The sequence below is a fragment of the Lissotriton vulgaris genome, chromosome 4_1 (genome assembly GCF_964263255.1).
Source record: "Lissotriton vulgaris chromosome 4_1, aLisVul1.2, whole genome shotgun sequence".
In the NCBI taxonomy this organism is placed as follows: Eukaryota; Metazoa; Chordata; class Amphibia; order Caudata; family Salamandridae; genus Lissotriton; species Lissotriton vulgaris.
In genome coordinates, this window is record NC_141691.1 from 1,849,059,199 (window position 1) to 1,849,081,195 (window position 21,997).

Sequence of the window (21,997 nt, forward strand, 5' to 3'; positions counted from 1 at the left end):
ATATAATGGATTCATAGATGTCTTACAGCATTATCTCTTTGCAGACACTACAAAAGAATTTTCCATTGGTGTGTCATGATCACATCTATCCATTGATGTGTCCAGGTCACAAAAACGTTTCTCGAAACCAAACCTTGCTGCCAAATCAAACCAGCCACTTGGCAGGATGCCATGTCTCTGCCACCAAGCAAGTCTAGCAAGCAATGAGGGTGATATAATGTGCAGGCAAGCAATGTCAAGCCAACAAAAAGCGCAATAGTCATGATAAAGTAAGCCAGTGGTTTTAATTTGAAGCTTAGACACATGATGTGGGGGTTTCACTCAATCCAATTCATACTGAAATCAGTGCTAAGGAGCAGTGTCTTTTCTCTCTAGTTATTCTTGCTTTGAATGTTAATTCAATGCTTTTCTTCCAACAGTTCTTATATAGCACATCCTCAGATATATTGTGCTGTCAGCACTATGCTTGCTCAGTACTCATAAGATTATTGCGTAAGCAGTGAGGCATTATTGGAGTCCATTTGCACATGTATGCCATTTCATATACTGTGCATTCATAAATTGCCTGAAACTAAGTCTATAAAACAGAATAGCCCAGTGTGATTATTTATGAGCCTCAAAAGGTGGTCTGGAGCTCAATGGCGTAACTAAGGTGTATTAGATAAGACTCCCTTCTGAGGCAAGTTGTTCTTGCTAGTAAGCAAAAGCAGGCAAGAGGAATGAAAGAAAACTTAACTGTTTCTTGATCCAGTATAGCTTGATGAGTAGATATCCTTGGGCAACTGAGAGTGATTCCTCCGTCTCGAGGCCATGGATTGGACACTGGTAGGGCGCCATTTGGAACGTTGGCCCTTCTGGGATCCGGCATGTCGAAGTTTCCTTACCTTTCCTGTCACAATTTGTTTTTTTGTGAGACACAGGACACAGAAACTTGGTCCAATGATCTAGACGTTTATTTCTTTAACTAGGCTCCACTACAACGACAATGCTTGTAGTTGGCTCTAGTTTTCAGCCTATTTGCAATGAATGATGCCCAAAGATGCCACAGGTATTGCCGTCTGCTCATCTTCATCTGAATCACAATCATCCACAAGAGGCATTCCCTGCTCCTATTTGAGATGAACAACAGTCTTCCCTTGCCATGCACTAAGTTAATAATCATTTTTACCATGAGGAACAAAGTGTTAAATAATTGGATACTGAACAATGTGAGACTAAGCAGAGCAAGGCTCATCCAAAGTGGGTGAGTAGTCACTCCAGGGACTATAGTGAAAGAAAGGGAAGGAGACATTGACAAAGGAAAGCACATCTCAAGACCTGAAGAGAAAAATGCACCACTAGGCTGACTGAATGGGTGAACTGTGGCAGAAGAGGTGTCAGAAAGAGCTGCAGAAAAGCTAATAAATTAACCAGACAGTGCATGAGTGAGAGACTGGGAAGGAATGACAGAACCGTGTCCTGTAAATATGAAAGCCTTTGATAGAGAGGTTATGTTAAGGAAATAAACTCTTCACTTGCCTCCTCTGGACAACCGAGTAGCACTGTTGCCCATTGATCCAACACAAATCGTAAGACATCAACACCCTCAATTGAAAAAAAATACTAAGACATCCATTGCAACTAGTGCTTCCTAACCATGCGAAAAATGATCAGTGGAAAAGCCAACTGCAGTCACCTTTTGCCAAATTCTGTTCTACATCAAAGAGAAGAAAATGCATGCTTATCCATGCTCAACAGCATCGGCAAAAAAGAAAAAAGAATTGTGCTTCCAGCTGCCCAGTTTGATTAGGTATAGGCACACAAAGGTAGTTACAAATGTACACTCATATGGCATTACACAACCGCCATTTTGGAAATGAAAACCAATTAATAAAATGTGTGTGAAAGTGGTTTTGAAGAATGGAGAGGCCTGGTAGTAAATTACTGCTGCTGAGCTCTTCAAAACAAAATAAGAAAAAAAAACAATGGGGAGGCTTGAGGGAGCAAGGAAGAAGCAGGGGCTGCAGAGCAACAGGAAAGGAGAATGAAAGGAACAGAAGGGGTGTCAGGATTAGGGGTTGAAACATCAAAAAAGCCAGACAAAGTAGTGAGGAAAGTAACAGACAAACTAGAGGTGATGAGACGAGCCACACAGACAGCCCGAGTGCAGGGATTTGAAGGGGAAAATAGAACATCAGAGAAAGAGCAAGAAAACATATGCTCGCCCATGGATTGTTGAAATAAAAATAAAAAGTAGTTCCCTAAATGTGAACAGTGTAAGTATACAAGTCATTTATTCCAAGGATTGTGAAGAGGCTATGCTGCAGGGAAATGATGTGCACAAGAAGAGGAAGGAAAGCTATTGAATAAGAAGCACATGAGAATGACAAAGCCAACCTGTGGTAAACAATGACTGACCCAAACCCCACTCATTATAGCTATTGTGCACATTAAAAAACAAAAAAAGCCATCTGTGGTGTAGACATAAAAAGTGATGGCTGGAATGCTTGGATTAATCAACTTCCGCAAATGTATTAGGGCCACATTTAAACTAGCTTTATTTTGTTAACTGTGCCACTACAGAGAGGGACCAACATAATACAATCCAGACTTTGACCTGCACTAATAGGACCATTTAATCCCAAACTTCCAGGATATATCATTCAGAAAAGTAACAAACACATACCCTGACTGATTTGTGTGCATACGAATGATCACCTAAATTTAATGATCTCTCCATATTCTAAATAGCTTATTCTGCATGGCTTCTCTTTCCAATTAGTTTAAACTAAGGTAAATTAGCCATAGGCTGAAAGGAAAACCATTGGTTGACTGCATCAAATGTACAATTTATCATTAGATCAAATATTCTACTATCAAAACTACTGGGGAACATTACAACCCTGCTGCTTAAGAATTCAGGGTCTCTAATAGGATCTTATCAGACCTGTGGGCAACTTTTTGACTCAGAGAAGAAATGCAGCATTAGTTGTCCTAGTTATAGTCGACCAGGGAGACGGCCAGCACCCATATTTATTTTATCTTCTTGAGTATAATCGAGGAAGAAATGCAGTGTTTAGCTACTGAGTAAAATGATTGCCTTCGTCCTGAGTAGAAGCTTGCCTTGGAGACACATGCTCCCATCAAGCACCAATCAGTGGTAAGGATTAACAGAGATTGTGTTTATTAGTGTTGCTATTTACCGTATATATACAACCAATGCTTTTTTAGCCGGAATATATCTCCTCCTTATTGCGTGTCAAACCACCCTTTCCTACCGAAGGCGTTTTTGATGCTTCTGTTTTTGATTCCAACACACATGGACACGGAAGATCCAGACGATTGCTGCACACTCAACTGAACCTTCTTCCTTGTGCCTAAAGTTGTGATTCAGAAATGACAACACTGTCTCCCGACTCAGTTGGCTAGGTAAATTAGGATCCTAATATTTACTGAATGCTGGCTAAATCGGTTCATAGTGTAAATTAACGTGTGCTTATTGATTAAGAGTGATAACTAATGCTCTTCCAGTAGGCTAGATACACACATTTGGCTCCTCAGTCACACCATTATAGGAGTTCTTGTTCCAATTATCACACGTAGGTGTCCACCAATTTATTCTCACCATGCTGATAAATGTTAAATTATTTTGCAGTTCAAGATCTATGCCATTTTCCTTGTCCTGTAGGTGTCCTTGTCAAAGACCAGTAAAAAGGTTACTATTGGGTATCAATTAGCAACCCGCCAAATGAATGTCTTGAACCTTTTTATTTCTAATTATTTGCAAGTTTCCCAATTCCCTGTCCTAATGAGACCTCAACACATTTTTGTTATTTTGCAGATGACATTTCAGCTGCTTTAATCAGACTTGGTCCTTGAGGCTCATTTGTTTTTCTTTGCTGTGAAGTGCTGCATTTGATGTAACATAGCTTTACTGTTTAGACTGCAGTTGCTTTTTTATTACATCTATTTACAGGTGTAGCAATATACACAGATTCAGTTTTTTTGGTATGATCACTAGGAACACGGAGCAGCCTTTTGTGTTTTTTGGATTTTATGATCATTCTTACGAATGATTATATGCAATTAAATTATAGTTTGCATAAGCAGTGGCTAGGCCAATTAATGCTTGTGTTAAATAGAAGAGTATAGAAGAGTAAGTGTTCATAGTAATTTAACTGCAGCATATCTTTGAATCCTCATCAATGAAGGAGTCCTTGGTGAACTATGGTTCTACATTAGAGCATCAACAAAGGACACTGGCCTTTTATCAATGTACAATAGTGCCTCAATGCTGAGGCTTGATAAGCTACCATCAAATTTGGACAATGGTCTAGCATCATCAAGATGTACTGTTTATTGTCACCATTTGTGATTAGGGCACTTTTACCTAACATTACTAGAGCTGAAGATTTAACACTAGGAACAAATAAACAAGCCAACACTGGGACACCGCTGGCTGTTGCTTAGACTTGGGGGTCATATTAACTAAGTGCGTCAAATATCCAACCTCTGTTTTTGCGTGTCACCATTCCATCTTCAATACCTATGCACCTCTATTGTTGACCTCAACAACTGTTCTTACTCTTAATTTACAAGATCTAGACTTGGAGTTATGATTACAAATCTCACTCATCAAAAATACTTCTAAAACAAAAAGAACTTATAATTTTGCCAGCCAAAAAGTCTCCGCTTGAAAAACGTGTAACCGGGCAAAGGTTGCCTTTGGTGGTTGAGCTTCATTTACATTTTGTGGATAAGGAGTAGTTTCTGTCCTGTAACTCCAGTTCTGTAGTAGGGGTATCTCTGTTATAGTCATAATCTAGTGAATAGTCCCGCCCATGTGCGTGGACCCCGGCAATCAAAAATAATCTCTTAAGTTGTCAAAATAATGCAGAAACTGCAAAGACACTTAAGAGAGAATTTAAAGACAAATAATGCAGCCTATATCCACAGGCTACACTGTCCAGTACTTCAACTAGAAATTCCACCAAAAATCACCACACACAGCACAGCCTGCTAGTTTCTACCATAGAGAAACCTGCCTCCCCCAGTCAAAGACTCAGGAATGATAGAGAGGAAGGTAGGGACAGACAAGCCCCATAGGCTGCCATTAGGTGGCTTAAATAGGATACTGTGCCTTTAAGAGAACTTTCCAGAACTTCTCCCAGTATCCCAGAATGCATAGCAGGTCCCTCTACTTTCAGTTCTTTTTGAAGGCGAAGCACGCCAGACCTGTCGCATTCTTGTATGATGAAAAAATCTCCACCGGGGAGGAGGGCGGGCGCTTATGACTATAATAGAGATACCCCTACTACAGAACTGGAGTTACAGGACAGAAACTACTCCTTCTGTAGTAGGAGATCTCTGTGTATAGTCATAATCTAGTGAATAGAATGGCAAGCCCATCCCCACACCAAAGCGGCGGTGGAGAATAAATACATAACGCCACTACTGTGCGAACAAATTCCGCAGCGAAGCCTGGCCAACCTGAGCGTCTGCCCTGGCGTCAGTGTCCAGGCAGTAATGCTTAGCAAAGGTATGAACCGACTTCCAAGTGGCTGCCTTGCAGATTTCAGCAATCGGCACGTTACGGAGCAGAGCCGTCGTGGCAGCTTTGCCCCTGGTGGAATGAGCCTTAGGCTTACCTCCTAAGGTCTTATTAGCCTTTTGGTAACACAATTGTATGCAGGACACAATCCACCTAGAGATGGAGTGCTTCGAGGTCGCAAGACCCGTCCTGACCGACCCATAATTGATGAACAACTGGTCAGACCTACGAATATCCTTGGTTTTATCCAGATAAAATTTCAACACCCTCCTAACATCCAGGGAATGGAGAGACCTCTCCGCTGGGGATGAAGGGTTCTGAAAAAACGTAGGTAAAGTCATAGTCTGGTTGACATGAAAATCAGAAATAACCTTGGGAAGAAATTTGGGGTGAGTACGCATAACAACCTTAGCAGCATGAAATACAGTATAAGGTTCATTACAACACAACGCCTGAATTTCACTCACCCTGCGGGCCGATGTAATGGCCACGAGGAACGCCGCCTTCCAGGACAGGTCCTGCAACGAAGAATTATGAATAGGTTCAAAAGGCTCCTTCATCAATCTGGACAGCACCACATTCAATTCCCATGAAGGCGAGGGAAGCCTGACACGAGGGAATACTTTCTTCAAACCTTCCAGAAAGTCTTTGATCACAGGGATCTGGAAAAAGGAAGTCTGTGAAGGGCATTTCCTGTAGGCAGTCAATGCAGCAAGATGAACCTTAATGGAATGGACATTAAGGCCAGACTGCGCCAAATGTAAAAGGTAAGGAAGGATGACATCTTCCTTGCAGGTCGTAGGATCATGGTTCTTAGACTGGCACCAGATACAAAACCTCTTCCACTTGTAAGCATATGAAGTCCGAGTGGAAGGTCTCTTAGACTCCTTCAGTATGTCCATGCAATCATCGGGCAGATTCAGATGGCCATATTGCACTATCTCAGGAGCCATGCCGCCAAACTCAAAGACGAGAGGTTGGGGTGTAACATCCGTCCCCCGAACTTCTTGAGAAGGTCCGGCCTGCACGGCAACCGAATGTGAGGAAGGAGAGACCGGTGAAGTAGGTCCGTGAACCACCACTGCCTGGGCCACTCCGGGGCGATGAGTATCATCCGAGCTCTGGACCGGGCCAGCTTGATGAGCACCGCCGGAATCAGGGGAATGGGAGGAAAGGCGTACAGAAAGTTGTTCGTCCAGTTGATCCATAACGCATTCCCCAGAGTCCCTTGTTGGAAGTATCTGGAGGCGAAGTCTCTGCACTTGCTGTTTTCGGCGGTGGCGAACAAATCTACGTCTGGAGTTCCCCACCTTGCGAAGACTTCTCCTAGTACTTCGTCGTTTATGACCCATTCGTGGTTTTCCTGCAGCTGTCTGCTCAGTGCGTCTGCCTGAACATTCTGCACACCTGGTAGATGGGTGGCCGTTATCGTCAGTCCTCTGGCCAGGAGCCAGTGCCAGATCGTCTGCGCCTCCTGCGACAGAGTGCGCGATCTCGAGCCCCCCTGCTTGTTGAGGTAATACATCGTGGTGGTATTGTCCGTCTGTACAAGCAGAGAGTTGGTCTGGAAGGACGGAAGAAAGGCCTTCAGCGCCAAGTGAACAGCCCTGAGTTCCAGGAAATTGATGTGATACGTGGCCTCCATCGGTGACCACGTGCCTTGAATCTGCAGAGTCCCGGAGTGCGCTCCCCATCCCAGAAGAGACGCATCCGTCACGACAGTCTGCGTGGGAATGTCCTTTTGAAAGGGAACCCCTCTGAGGAGATTCTCCGCCGAACACCACCACTTCAGAGACTGAAGAGCATGCAGCGACAGTCGAATCTTGTCATCCCAAGATCCTTTCCTCTGATCCCACTGGTCCTCCAAGCACTCCTGCAACAGTCTCATGTGCAGCCGTGCGTGTGGCGTCAGGAAGATACAAGAGGCCATCGATCCCAGTAGAGAAGACACCGTCCTCACTGTTGTAGATGGAGTCGTCATAAGAGCCTGAGCCTTCCGAAGGAGTGATAATCGTCGCTCTTCCGAAGGAGACACGCTTGCTGACAGCGTATTGATGGAGGCTCCCAAGTACTGTATGCATTGGACCGGAGTCGGGACAGACCTGGCCATGTTGATGTGCAGCCCCAGCTTGTTCAGGAGAACGCACGTCTTCTGGAAGTGTGCTCGCGCTTCCGAGAAGGAGGATGCCTTGATCAACCAATCGTCCAAGCAAGGGTAGACGAACACCTTGTTCTTCCTCAGGTGTGCTGCTACCACCGCCATGCACTTCGAGAACGTTCTCGGCGCAGACTTCAGTCCGAATGGGAGTACTGTGTATTGATAGTGATTGGTGCCGACTTGGAACCGCAGGAACTTCCTGTGTTTGTGTGCAATGGGCACATGGAAGTAAGCATCCTGTAGGTCTATAGTGCAAAGCCAGTCTCCCTGTTGCAACTGAGGGTAAATCTGATGCAACGACAGCATGCAGAACTTTTCTCTGCGAATCCATTTGTTTGCTTGCCGCAAATCCAGAATGGGCCTGAACTCGTTCTGGTCTTTCTTGCGAACCAGAAAGAACCGGGAGTACAGACCTCTTCCTCTCTGAGACAGAGGTACGTCTTCTATCGCCCTTCTCCTTAACAGGACATCCGCTTCCGCCTGAAGCTCGTGCAGCTGAAACCGCGAGCTGACCGGGGGAATAGCTGGAGGAGGGCTGGTGAACCGAAGACTGTATCCATTGCAAACAATATTCAGCACCCACTTGTCCGGAGTAATTTTTCTCCACTCTGCCAGAAAAAATTGGATGCTTCCCCCTACCGGAGTGGGTAACGGAACCGGGGGAAGTAAGTTCCTAGGGCCTAGACCCCGCCTGGCCCTTGGGCGCCGGAGCCGACTGCTGGCCTCCCCTGCCCTTCTGCCGCTTCTGGAACGGCTTACGGAACGGCTGCTGCGAGTGCCCCGAAGCCTGTCCTCTTCCTCGGCCTTGTCCGCCGAACCGCCGTTGGAAGGGGCGGTACTGCTTCTTAGTCTCTTTGGGCTTCTCCAGGCCCACAGCCATCAGCGTTTCGGCCTCCGCCTTCATGCGGGCCATTTCATCTTCCGCATGCTTTCCGAAGAGGGTCTCACCGGAGAACGGCAGATTGGCCACCCTCTGCTGAGCGTCCGGTTTCAGGGACGTAAGCCGGAGCCATGCGTGGCGCCGTTGGTTGATTCCGTGGCAAAATCCGTGAGCCGCCAACAGGGAAGAGTCCGCAGCCGCGCTGATTATCTGGTTGGCCACCAGCATCCCCTCACTCAGGACTTCCATGAAGTCTTCACGCTGCTCCCGAGGCAAATGCTCCGCAAAACGCTCGAGGGAGTCCCAGAGGGCGCGGTCGTATCATCCCAACAGAGCCGTGGCACTCGCCGCTTTCATGAAGGTAGCGGAAGTTCCACAGACTTTCCTCCCCGCCGAGTCCATCCACCTTGACTCCTTGTCCGGGGGAACCGTGGAGGTCGGAGTGGTGGCATGCTGCTTGCGGGCCGCCGTGACGATGACGGAGTCAGGCGGAGGCTCCGCTCTCAAAAAGGCGGGATCCGAGTCGGGAGCCCGGTACTTCTTTAATAATCTCGACGGAGCCGCCCTCGTCACCGCCGGGGTGAGAAACAGAGCCATAGCCGGTTCTTCCAGGCCCGGCACCAGGGGCAGGAGAGGACGAGACAGATGCTTCTGATGAAGAGTCTCGAAAATGACCGACATCTTTGGCGTAGGCACTGTCAGAGATATGCCTAGCTTCGCCGCGCCCCTCAACAGGACGTCCTGAAAAGCAACTAGGTCATCTATCGGGGACACTCTGGTATCCGGCGACCCCGACAGGGTAGGTGAATAATCCCTTGTCCCGGAGGACCTCGTGTGTGAGCGAGATTCGCGCCTCCTATGGCGGTGCCTCGATCTCGTGGATGATCTGCGCCGCGATCTCTCCTTCCGCCCAGAGCGAGAGCGAGACCTGCCAGCTCGTGGGCGCTCCTTTGGTTTACGTGGAGGGGTCTTCCGTGGTCCCTCACGGGGTTTCTTCGGTTCCTCCCGGGGTTTCGGTTTCGGAGTCCCCTTAGGAGGAACAGGCAGGGACGGCAGGGAAGTGGACCTCGGCGGAGGAACCTCCGGCTGCGGTGTGGGCCCATGCGGAGGGACCGGAGGTGGAGGAGGGTCTCCTGAAGGCAGTGGTGGTTTGGGCGGAGGATCCTCCTTAGGCAAGGGGGAAGGAGTCGGAGTCCTGGGCCGAGACGGAGTGTACACTTCCGAGTACACCGAGCCCGGTGACCCTTTAGGCGAGGGGCGCGGAGAGCCATCCCCATCAGCAGGCGACCGCTTCCTCTTGTGTCCTCCACTGGAAGCAGCGTGACTCCTTGGACTAGAGTCCCTTCTGCGCCGTTTTGGAGAGGGTGACCTACTCCTCGACGCTGACCGCTGTCTGCTGGACGCAGAGCGATGCTTCTCCGGCGTCGAATGACGCTTCCTCGACTCCGGCGTCGAACGCCGTCTCCTCGGCGTCGACCCTCTTCTCCTCGACGTCGAACGCCGACCCCTCGACGTCGACCTCCTCTTCCGCGACTTCTCACGTCGCCCTCTCGACATCGGGCGGTCCGCCCTCGACGACGAACGCCGCCGTCGCCTGGATGTTCCCGACGTCGAGGAGCCCCTCGACGTCGACCGGCGGTGTCGCCTCGACGGCGATCGACGGTGTCGCCTCGACGACGACCGACGGTGTCGCCTCGACGGCGAGCGTCGGTGCCGCTTCGACGGCGAGCGCCGATACACGTCACTGTGCCTTCGGCGTCGGTAGGAAGATCTCGACGATGACGTCGACGGCGGCTTCGACGTCGGCTTCTCCTTCGCCGTCGAGCCGTCACGCCGTCTCGACCCGGAGCCCCGGGGAGAAGGGGAGCACGCCGTCGTCATCCCTCTCGACGTAGTCGTCGATGCCATCGACGTCGACGGAGAATGGGACCGTTTGCTGGACTTCCTGCCCCCGGGGAACCCCCAGGGGCCTCAGCAGAGGCAGAGGGAACCTTCCCAGGCTGCCCAGACCCACCTGCAGCCCGCAGACGCCTATCCTCCAGGCCAGCCAGCCTGATCTTCAATCTGTCCCTCAAGGTCCGAGCAGAAAGCTGCTGGCAGATTACACAATCCTCAGGGACATGATCTTCTGGAAGGCACACGATGCAGACCTCATGGGGATCACTCTTGGCCTTCTTCCTCTCACATGCTGGGCACTTCACAAAAAGGCCAGGCATTTCGGAGCCCCAAAACACCTAAAACAGCACAAAAGTGAGAAGAGAACACCAAGAAATAAACTGCAACACTTTTAGAATTCAAAAGTGCAAAAACAATTCCAATAAACCCTTGAAAAAGGGAGAGCTCAATGCCAGGGTCCTGTAAGCAGGAGCCGGAAAAAAGAACTGAAAGTAGAGGGACCTGCTATGCATTCTGGGATACTGGGAGAAGTTCTGGAAAGTTCTCTTAAAGGCACAGTATCCTATTTAAGCCACATAATGGCAGCCTATGGGGCTTGTCTGTCCCTACCTTCCTCTCTATCATTCCTGAGTCTTTGACTGGGGGAGGCAGGTTTCTCTATGGTAGAAACTAGCAGGCTGTGCTGTGTGTGGTGATTTTTGGTGGAATTTCTAGTTGAAGTACTGGACAGTGTAGCCTGTGGATATAGGCTGCATTATTTGTCTTTAAATTCTCTCTTAAGTGTCTTTGCAGTTTCTGCATTATTTTGACAACTTAAGAGATTATTTTTGATTGCCGGGGTCCACGCACATGGGCGGGACTATTCACTAGATTATGACTATACACAGAGATCCCCTACTACAGAAATCAGGTAAACTTTCATGCAGCCACCATCAAAATGCTAACATTGCACCTTGCTATCCATAGCTGTGGTAAATATTCATGATAAACGTATGTCTTCTGTTGCTATCATTTTCTCTTGACATCCACCAAAGTTACACCTTTTCTATATGTTGCACACGTAAGCAGGTAGTGACCCATATACTGCCGTCCTGTTGCTATGTACAGTGTTTCTTCTTGAAAAGCTCTCACAGCTCATTAAAAATACTAATTCGCATTGAGAATCTGAAAAGCACAGTTATTAGAGATCCTCCACACAAACTGTACAAAAACATTTTAAATGAGATAAATCTCTTTACTCGTCTCTAATGCCCTTTCTTGTACTCTATTTCTTAGCAGTACCCAAGGGTCATTTTGGAGCCATTCTGTCACTTTGTAGATAGGTTAGCACATTGTACTCAGATATGTACGGGTCTTACGAATTATTAGGTTATCTATATGGACAATATTGCTCAAGAAAAATTGGAAAAATGTCTGGTACTAAGGCACTATTTTACATATTTGTGTTTATCTCTTTGCAGAGCCAAAATACCCACAATATGGTTTGCCACCTTAGGGAACAAAACATGAGCTATTTTCATATTTTATTCACCTGAACCAAAACATGAACTTTGCATTTCACAGCAGTGGTTTTGAAGCTGGTGATAATTTTACAAGTCACATTGATTTTACATGGTTATACATATGTGGAAAAAATTACGAGGATAGTTTTCTTACCTTCTGTTCCTTTCAGGGACAGGCGCTTATTGAGTTCTTCAGCTTTATTCTTTGCAAAAATTAAAAAAAAAAAAAGAAAGTTAGTAGCCTAGTAAATTGCATGAATTGATCACAGGTACTTTTACTTTTTGTACTGGTCCTAGAATTCTGTTGTGAAGAGAGTGAAAGTCATTGTCTACATTGGAATCAAGCAAACATAAGCGACTTGTCAACTTCTCCTATTTGCCAACTCTTAAGCTTGATCAAAATGCTCTGAACTATAAATTTATATTCAGTAAAGAAACACTGCATTACATCAACATGAAAAGGACAGTAGACTGGGTAGGTTTGTGGAAGCTGTGGCACAGATGGTTAGCACAGAGTTTAGGGTAGGTCATTTATGCAATTGTGCACCAAACAGCACAAACTCTCACAATGTAATCCCAGACTCTGCATTACTCTTGTTCAAGCTAGTGTTTTAAAGACCTGTATTTAATTTGAAGATTTAGAAAAGGCCAAAATAGACCTCACACACAACAAGTGAAATAATGTATAATTGAGAGACAATTATATTCTTGCTTTTAGTGGCAAAAAGACATTTCCCGATAAAAATGAAGCAGTGTGGTCATATTTTCCGTGACCTTACAAAATATATCTCCAATCAACATCAGTTTACGTAAACCAATCGTCATTATTATGGCTCTACCTTGTCGTCACACGAGCACCCCAGCTCTTCGTTTAGTGTTGGAGTAGCCAATACAGTAACAAGGGGCCTGGACACCTCCTCTGGCATGGTCGGCTTATGTGCAGCGACCCTCAGCAGGTGATTTAAGCTCCCATGGGTTCCATTGTTCGGAGCTGGCTTTAACCCGAGAACATCTGTCAAAGAGAAAAGGCAACAGCTCTGTGACGGTTTACTTGATCAACCTAATCTTTGAAGGTGACCGCAAGTGGTCAAATGCGATTTCACTTTAGGTCAACTCAAAATCAGCGAAAAATGTCAAAGAAATCAACAGTGGGGCTGGGTAACGGCAAATATATCAGTTTTCCCCAATCTCAGCCCCTAGGACTTTAGAGTGTTGGCTCTAAGTTGGAGGTGAGCAGACAAGGGCCTGATGCAGCTGAAGGTACAGTTAATTTTGCATCAGTGATTGCTGTAAAGTTCTGTAAAACACATTTAATTATTTAAATGTAATTTAATTAACACATCCGAAAGACTTGCAGTATAGCTTAGTGTAAAAATCATCAGAAAGGGAATGATTTCAATTTAGCTTGCAGCTGAGAAAATGCATCTTCCCAAAGCCCCCAATCAAACGCCAACATAGTTTTTTAATCATTCACTGCTCTCAGTTGGCACTCTTGTGAGTAAAGATTTTGTTGGTGTTACCAGATAAGATGGCTCCCTGGCCATGAAGCTTGCAAGAAGGCTGCAGCTTTATGAGAGGCGAACCCATTAGCTGGGCTGCCTCAGTGTGCTCTCTGTGGATCCCGCTGTGGCAAAGAAGAGTTCTATAGCTGGGCCTTGTGTTGAAGGAGCTTTGCAACAAGGCACCATCATGGAGTAGCGACCTTCCCATGCTATAAGGAAGAGATAGGTGTGGCCAGAGCACTGGAGAGTGAATGTACTCTGAAGGAGACCAATTTGCCAGATATGACCAGAAATATGACGCAGTTACAGGGGTGAGAGGCAGGCCATGCTGCATCCCATATGGAATAGCCCAGGTTTGAGGAAACTCTCAGTAGCAGGAAAGGAATCTTGTCCACGATCTAGTATTACTACATATCTGTTATGAGAAGTCGAGTTAGATAATTCAATAATTTCTGTTAAATGATCAATAATGTACCCGTTACTTATGCACCCTGGTGGAAGCCGGAGGGAGGATATAATCAACATGCCTAATTTTTAGGGGCAGTTCAGTCAAATCAATGGCATGTTACTTAGCCAGGACGATAGCTCACAGACCGCTCACTCACCACTTAGGTATGTGGCGGTCAGCAGGTCAAGAGTTGAAATCCGACCAAGGCCAATTCTGCCTTGTATCTTTCGGAGGATGGTAACTTGAGTACTATTATACTGGATGCTAGAAACCCCTATTATTTACAGTGCTTATAAACCAGAAAAATGCATAAAGAAATGCTCTCTAAAATTAAGTTATTATTAATTCTTGGATGAAAATTGTAAGTTTGGAGTCTCTAAATATTAATGGCTTTAAAAATATTTGCTACTGCTATAGGTTCATGGCTCATTTAGAGCAGCAGAAAGTTGGAGTGCAGTCAAAACAAGAAACCCCTTTTACTATAAACAGATATCAGACATAGAAGCAGCCAAGAAGAATGCATGTGAAAATCATTGAGTGGATCGCACATAGAGGTATACTTTTTCATAACAGGGTAGGAATAAAGCAGGTAAAATAAGAAACTTGCTGGAAAAGATGGACTACTGCTCTGTTATCAATTAATGGTGACATTCCTGTCAAAGTGCCTAATTACTATGGCCCTATTGAGTTCCAGCTTTCCTCACAAATTGCCAACATCTTTATCTTTCTAACCCGATTCCTATACTCTGACATAGGAGATTTGAATTATGTTTTATTACCACTAGACACAGAAGAAAGTTCCCTTCTTGCAGGTATAACATTGGGGAAACCCAGATGACAGCATGTAAGACAATGCCTCTGCTCTGTGCTTCTATGCCTTGATGTATTCCATTGGTGACAGGTGTACATTTGTAAGTGAATTATTTAAAAGGATATCTCACGGTAATATATCTTTTAATATCTGTTACTAGAAAATAGAGGGGCAGAGGTCAGGCATATCCTATCCCACCACACTGTGATTAAACATAAAAAATATTAAATGTCACCACTAATTATTACCTTGGTTTACTGCCAACTTAAAATTAGACAAGCCTGCCGCTAGGAAGGCAGAAAGCAAGTGGAGGCCCTCAAAAAGTGCAGACGACAGGCAGGCCTACAAATCCACCCGCAGACGCTATCTTGACCATATAGCTACAGCCAAAAAAAACTACTTCGATGACAGAATAAATCAGGCCTCCAATTCTCGCAAAGAACTGTTTAAAATACTAAAAGAATTCACCAGCCCGATCTCCTGCCAGCCAGTACAGCCTATATCGCAAGTGTGGGTAGACACTTTGTCCTCTTTTTTTGTGTACAAAATTAACAACAGTCACAGGCTTTTCTCCCACAAGGTCAGTGAACAACACCACCAGGGGCTTGCCAGCAATGACCCCCGAACTCCACCTCCCTCAATGAATTCCTCCAAGAGGATGTCAGAACTGCTCTCTGTAATTGTAAATCCGGCCTGCAGACCCAGTTCCCCCTCACATCCTGTCTGAACTCGGGCCAGCCCTTCTTCCTGGCCTTAACACGCTCCTTAACCTAACCTTACTACACTCTACTGTTCCAACAAGGTGGAAAGCGGCCATGGTCAAACCCATACTAAAGAAGCCTGCTCTAGACCCTAAGCAGCCAAATAACTACCGGCCCATCTCCCTTTCTTTGGGAAGGTTTTAGAGTCACTAATCAATAAACAACTTACTACCTACCTGGAGAGCAACAATCTGCTGGACCCCTCTCAATCTGGATTCCCAGGCTTCGCATTGCACTGAAACCACCTTGCTGGAAATAGACAACATTAGACTCTCCCTCGACACCAGACAATCAGCCATCCCGGTCCAACTCGACATGTCGGCTGCCTTCGACACCATCTCCCAAAGTACTCTTGAATCGTCTATGGGAGATGGGTGTCTGGGGCAACGCATTGAACTGGCTTAGGAGCTACTTGACAGATCGAACCTCGAAAGTTCACAATCATCTTTCCATGTCCGATCATGCCAACCATGTGGTCAGCATCTGCAACAGACTAATGCGCAACCTCCGTAAGATCTTTAAATGGGTCCCACTGTCATCTCAAATGCCGTGGGTGCAAGGATTAATCATCAGCGGACTAGATTATGGCAATGCCCTCATGGCTTTCATCAATGAAAAGAAGCTAACAAAACTACAAGTCCTCCAAAACACAGCGGCCAGACTGGTATTAAATCTACCATCTCGATCCCACTCGACACCCACTCTGAGAGCTCTCCACTGGCTCCATATCAGAAAACATAACATTCAAGATCAACTGTCTGGTCCACAAAACCCTTTGTGGACATGGCCCTCACTATTTTGCTAATAAACTAAAAAGGTATAACCCCTCTTGAACGCTCCGATCTGCTAATAAACATCTTATTCCATTCAAAATCCGCACCACCAGGAATGGCAGAAGATCCTTCTCTTATCTTGCCCCTACACTATGGAACTCACTCCCTCTGCATCTATGTACGAAGATTGACCACGGAAAGTTCCCTAAGGTGCTCAAAACCTGGCTGTTTTAGCCTTTTTTCTTAGCCCTCCCTGCTCTCCTTTCTCTTCCCCGAGACAGCCTAGCGCTCTGAGACCTTCGTGTGAATTATGCGCTCAACAAAATCACATAACAGAACATTACACTGACAATCTGATTTGTATGATCTTTGATCTCAGGAAAGATCTTTAGATGGATAGATTAGTCTGGTCCTTCTGATGCGCTCACACATTATTAAATAAGATTTTTTGATCAATTACGGCAGAAAGTGCAACCCACATGTTTTAATCCTGTATTTTGGAACTACTAAAGCCTATCAAGGAGGTTTAGTAAAATGCCAGGTTTTGATTGATCAAAAGCAACAAGAGAGGCAGTTAAGTACTTCAGACTTCCTCCCCTCCTTGTCTAGGGTTTGTGTTTTTTTTATTGTTCTAGCATAAAAAATATTTCAAGTAACTATGCTCTCTACAAGTACATAAAATCACAAGTGAATATATCATTTAAAATATACTTCTATTTTTTGCCTTTGCTTTAATAGACTATCTAAGCGCCTAACTGGAGGCTCAGATGTCGTGTAGTCCAGATAAATTATAAATCATAAAACCTATAGAAAAAAAATAACTTAGAAGCATATGAGTTATGCAAGCTTCTTGGGCCGGCAGTGGCAGGAGAGAAATAGAGAGAAGCCAATTCTTTTGAATTGTCAATCTCATTATGGATTTACCAATTAGGGGAAGATACAAGGTTTCTCAGATAATCTTGTATTTTTAACTTTATACTGCAGTTTGCCAATTAAAGAAACAGTTCCAAGAAACAATCTTTCACAGCTGATAATTCTGAATTTGTCAACACAATGATTTACGTATTGATGGCTCGGATTAGCAAGATGGAATAAAGGATATGTTTATGGTGTTGCAATATCAGAATGCGTCAGGGATAAATGTTTTCAGAAATAAATAGTTTTAAGATACAGATGAACACCAGAATTATCCATACTCTATTAATCGAGAATGCAAGGAGGATATGGTTCATATTACCATATATAAAAGGAGCAGTGATAGCATTGTTGAGACAAATAAGGATCCCTCTTTGTGTAGTCTATCATATTATTACATTGTGATTTAAGTGTCTGTTAAAAATTGTGGCTAATGATCCATCTGTTTCTTGGCTAATGCATAGCAGACTTTAATGCAGAGGATAGGACACTGTCCTCTTATACACCGACTTGCCTTTCTTTGCACCAGAGAACCCACAAAAAGCTGACTGTCCACCAGATGGTCTTTGGTGAGATTGAAGTAAAACCTCAAGGCTCTCTTGGGGTCTGGCCTGTGGAGTCTCTCTTCCTATTTTGGGTGGATGAGGCAGAGCAGAGAATGTTCGAAGACCAATGGATTGCCTAATGTGAAAAAGGAGTCACAAGTGGTGTAGGGTAACTGCACGAAGAAAGTTTGAAGTTTACTCATGCAGTGGGCACAAGTCACCATGACCAGGAAAAAATCAAAAGGTGGAGGTGGACATGTGTCAAATCCTCATCCCAGGTGATCTAAACAATGACGGTTGAGCCAGCAAGCACAAAAAGGCAAAGAGGGCCAACAAGTAACCTTTAATGGTGCTCACTGCAAGTCTCGCTGGGTCAGGAATAAAACAAACAAGACATCTAACAGTTTAGCCAGTAACAGGTTTGTATTGAGTGTGTCACACCAGGCCACAAACCTGTCCCTGCAACCGGCACAGACACAGTTTGCAGAGGGATGCCTGGTAGCAAGGGTGATGTCCACAACCTAAGGAGCAAGATCAAATGCAGCCAACTGCCACCACGGAATCATCCAAATGTGGAGGATCTTATTAAGTTGACAGATTCAATTTCAACCAACGGTGCAACCATGTGCACAACATACACAACATTAAAGGGCACCTTGATAACCTTGCACCTCGCATGATTAACAAAGTCACATTTGGGCATGGTTCTCTCATGATGTACATACAATGCGTAACACTTGAACTGAAGTTGCACAATATTTTTTAATGCAACTTCCGTTATATATTAGGTAGTGTATAGAAACTGTGCTTTCATATTAAAACAAACTATAGCATGGTAGTACTTTGTATGTTCCTAAAATGAAAGGCAAATATTTAAAAGTTGAAGTAAACACTGTGGCTTCTAATCCTTCATAAATCTCAAACAGACTTTGAAACACATGTTATAACATTTATTGGCATTGACATGAACAAGCCCATCAGCTGATCATATCACATTTGTTAGTGTATTGACATTGCGTTCATCCAAATCATATTTCTAGCTTGATGCAAGTGACCATATTCATTAGCTTCAGTGCCACACAATCGCATCTGCACACCAATGTACTTCTAGGCTTAGTACTCCATAAAGCATTACTTCACCTAACCCCACATCGCCATAGAGTGTACTAAACAAATGTAGCTATCAATCTAAACTATATTCCAGTTAAATATGAATGTGAGGTTCTATGATGATGACCGTTTGAAAGTCAAACATCAAAATCATTTTCTGCTTTTATATTTTTGTAATAATGAAAAATGTTTTCAGCACCAGTGGCCAAATTTGAGGATATTCACAAGCAATCCAATTGTTTTTCATAAGAACATCAGACTATATTCAACTTCAGATACTCCATTTAGATCAACAATTGAAGATGTGCTCTGCAAGACACAACTGTTGGAACTATACAAATGTACTAAAGGACTGGAGCAATATAGAGAGTTTAAAGGCTTGTGCGATTCATGTAGATTCTTAGATATTGAGGCTTGGAGCACATATATCGGGAATGCTTGTACATTGGCATTGTTGTAAAGGTGGTACAGCAAAAATAAAATCTGCAAGCAGACGGTGGCCAAAAGGCTTAACGTTTTCCAATTTCCTTCAATCTCAGGGTTATCAAATGAAAGTAGGCAGAAAAATCCATGGTAATATTCTAGAAGATTGAACACACTTAATTTTACATCAATCATCAAAAAAACACATCAGATCTTGGGAATGACTTGATACATGTAAGAAAAGCCATGCACCTGATTAATAGGTTGCATTAGTGTCTTTCATAGCCAGTGTCCCTTTAACTATAAGAAACCCCTGACAAATAAACACCAAACTACATTTGCCACTATTCACAATAAATGTTACACTGGTTTACAGCAGTCTTAATTTATTCAACTGAAAACATTAGCAAATTTGGAGCAGTGTTATTATGCAAAAGGAAAAATACTTAATTGCCAACATACACTAATTTTGTCTACCAACAATCAATTGTGAGTTTAAGCAAAAGGCTTTAAATCAGAAAAAGAATCTAACAGCTTACCACACATTACATTGTAGAGTTCAATATTTTCAAAGGGAGGCACTTTGTTCTTGAACTTAAAAGTAGGGCCATACCCTACAAATACAGTCTTTAAAAAAATAGAGAAGAAACAGATTAGAAAGCAAAGATCCCATTTGTTGACAATTATCTTTGTAAATTGTCTATGTTATAATGGTACCTGCATGCTGGTGATCTTATTGTCATATCCGTGATCCCCATGGAAATAGCATTTTCCAGCAGGCTTTTTATCCACTGGTTTCCTGTATTAAATTAAAATATTAAAAAGGAGTCATTTTGAATACAATTAACCACTACTTGTACTCATTTTAGAACTTGCACAAGATTGTTCAAGTTATACATGAACACTCAAATAGTACATGTCCAAATCTATACCTGATGCACGGTAATTATACTCCTTGGAAGTGCATCTATCATCAAAATGTCTACCATTTTCCACAATGGACTCAGTCAAAAACTCGAATATCAGTATTCCTTTCCCCCAAGGAAAACTATAGTGAGTGCAACCTCTCCTGTAAGGTATTTAATGTTTACAACTCAGTTAACATAAGCATTTGATAACACAAGACAGCAACTCTTTAAATTACATCATTTTGTCACTTGAAGGAAAGAGGGTTTAAGAATGAATGGGTGGTGTATTAAGGGGACGTAGCAATAAAGGAAAGTATGGGGTTTTTATGGTTCAGGGGTGAGTAGAGGTAAAGGGTTTTTAGGGTTAAAGATGTCCTATGACATTGATGACATGACGAGTGACATCATTGATGACATCATCCAAGCTTCTTTTGTACACATCACTCTATAAACAAATATGGCATTAGAGGCTGAAAGTAAGTACAACATAGCTCAGAATTAGGTAAAGAGTGATTAATGCTATACCAGATACAACTCTCTGAGGTGTAGCAAACATGTGTTATGTGCAACAACGACCCAATACCATACACTTCACAGGTAGCCTAGTTCACATTAACAACAGATATATGGGAAAACCTCATTGCACACGGTGTTTAATATGTATACAACTGTTCAGAGAAAGCTAAATTCCTCAAGATACCAAACGTCTGTTCCAAAATTAAAGTTATACAATGGACAGCTTCTATCTGTATCAAACCCCTCAAAGACACTGAACCTACATTGAAAAATGAAGTTGATATGAGTATAAACAGTGGCACTTTAAACAGTGTTTACTCTATGGTGTGAATTTACACTGTACCACATTCTTTGCAGGCAGTGAAACTCATGGGAAATCTACAACAGAGTATTTAAAGTCTCTACTAAGAATAGTGTACACACTTTGCAACACTTGTCAAAAAAGATATATATATATTCGCTTAAAATAGCCATGGTCTGAAGGTGCTAAAAATCATACTACCTGCAGCCTTCATACTGTGGTCAAAACTTTATAGTTAGCACATCTTCTGGAGTAAAAGAACCACATGTAGATAGGTTAGTATCTGGTGCACGCAGGCTTCTATGTTATGTAGAAATTGTAATGTTGAGGTGATTCTGTCTAATAACTGAAAGCTGATTACAATGCTTAGTATCTACTATGTAGAAACTTTACCCGGTTGGAAACTTTCTGCAGAATCAAAAACCTTGTGTGGAATATACTGAACACCAGTCGTGAACAGTAATCTGCACTCAAGTTACTCTTCTATACTTGCAGAGTTTTTTTCCTCGCTCGCATTCGTCAACATCAAGTTGGCAAGCGAGCAAAAGCCACCTCCCAGCGAGATTTTTCCTCATTCGCGATCATCAACTTCAAGTTGGCGAGCGCGAGAGTGGAAAACCAACCTCCCGGCGAGATTTCTCAATGCGGGCAGCCAGGTTTCTCATTGTGAGTAGTCGCGTATGCTCGCGACCGCTTGCTTTGAGAAACCGTCTGTTCGCGTTGAGAAAGCTGCAGTTAGAGTAAAAATCTACTCGAGCGGCAGTAAGGAAGCAGCGCCCGCTTGCACTGTGCATGGTGCCGTTTGCAATGATTGCACAGTGCAGACAAGCACCTGGCACTGAAAATCACCATGAACAGCATTTATCTAATGCACTCCGCTGCTTGCAGAGATCCGCGTAGCGCGGCAGAGATTTTTTTTGCACTTCACTCCGCAAACTAATCCCAGGCATAGTCGGCACCCTGGGACATTGCTGCAGCCGGCCGTGGGGGGTGGCGGATCCCAGGGCTATAATTGGCT

The 21,997-nt window shown here is 44.2% G+C and overlaps 1 protein-coding gene across 10 annotated transcripts in view; it reads right to left on the reverse strand.

Moving 5' to 3' along the window:
- Positions 1-21,997, reverse strand: part of ENPP2 (ectonucleotide pyrophosphatase/phosphodiesterase 2) — a 947,534-nt gene that overhangs the window by 105,965 nt on the left and 819,572 nt on the right. For 9 of the 10 annotated variants that reach the window (XM_086966157.1, XM_086966156.1, XM_086966152.1 and 6 more), the window contains exons 16-19: positions 19,972-20,053; positions 19,794-19,881; positions 12,806-12,978; positions 12,121-12,169 (exon numbers count right to left, since the gene is read on the reverse strand). In XM_086966157.1, coding sequence (XP_086822283.1) covers positions 12,121-12,169; positions 12,806-12,978; positions 19,794-19,881; positions 19,972-20,053 — 392 coding nt within the window. Of the gene's footprint in view, positions 1-736; positions 890-12,120; positions 12,170-12,805; positions 12,979-19,793; positions 19,882-19,971; positions 20,054-21,997 lie in introns of all 10 variants that reach the window. The other variant, XM_086966158.1, reaches the window with a different exon arrangement.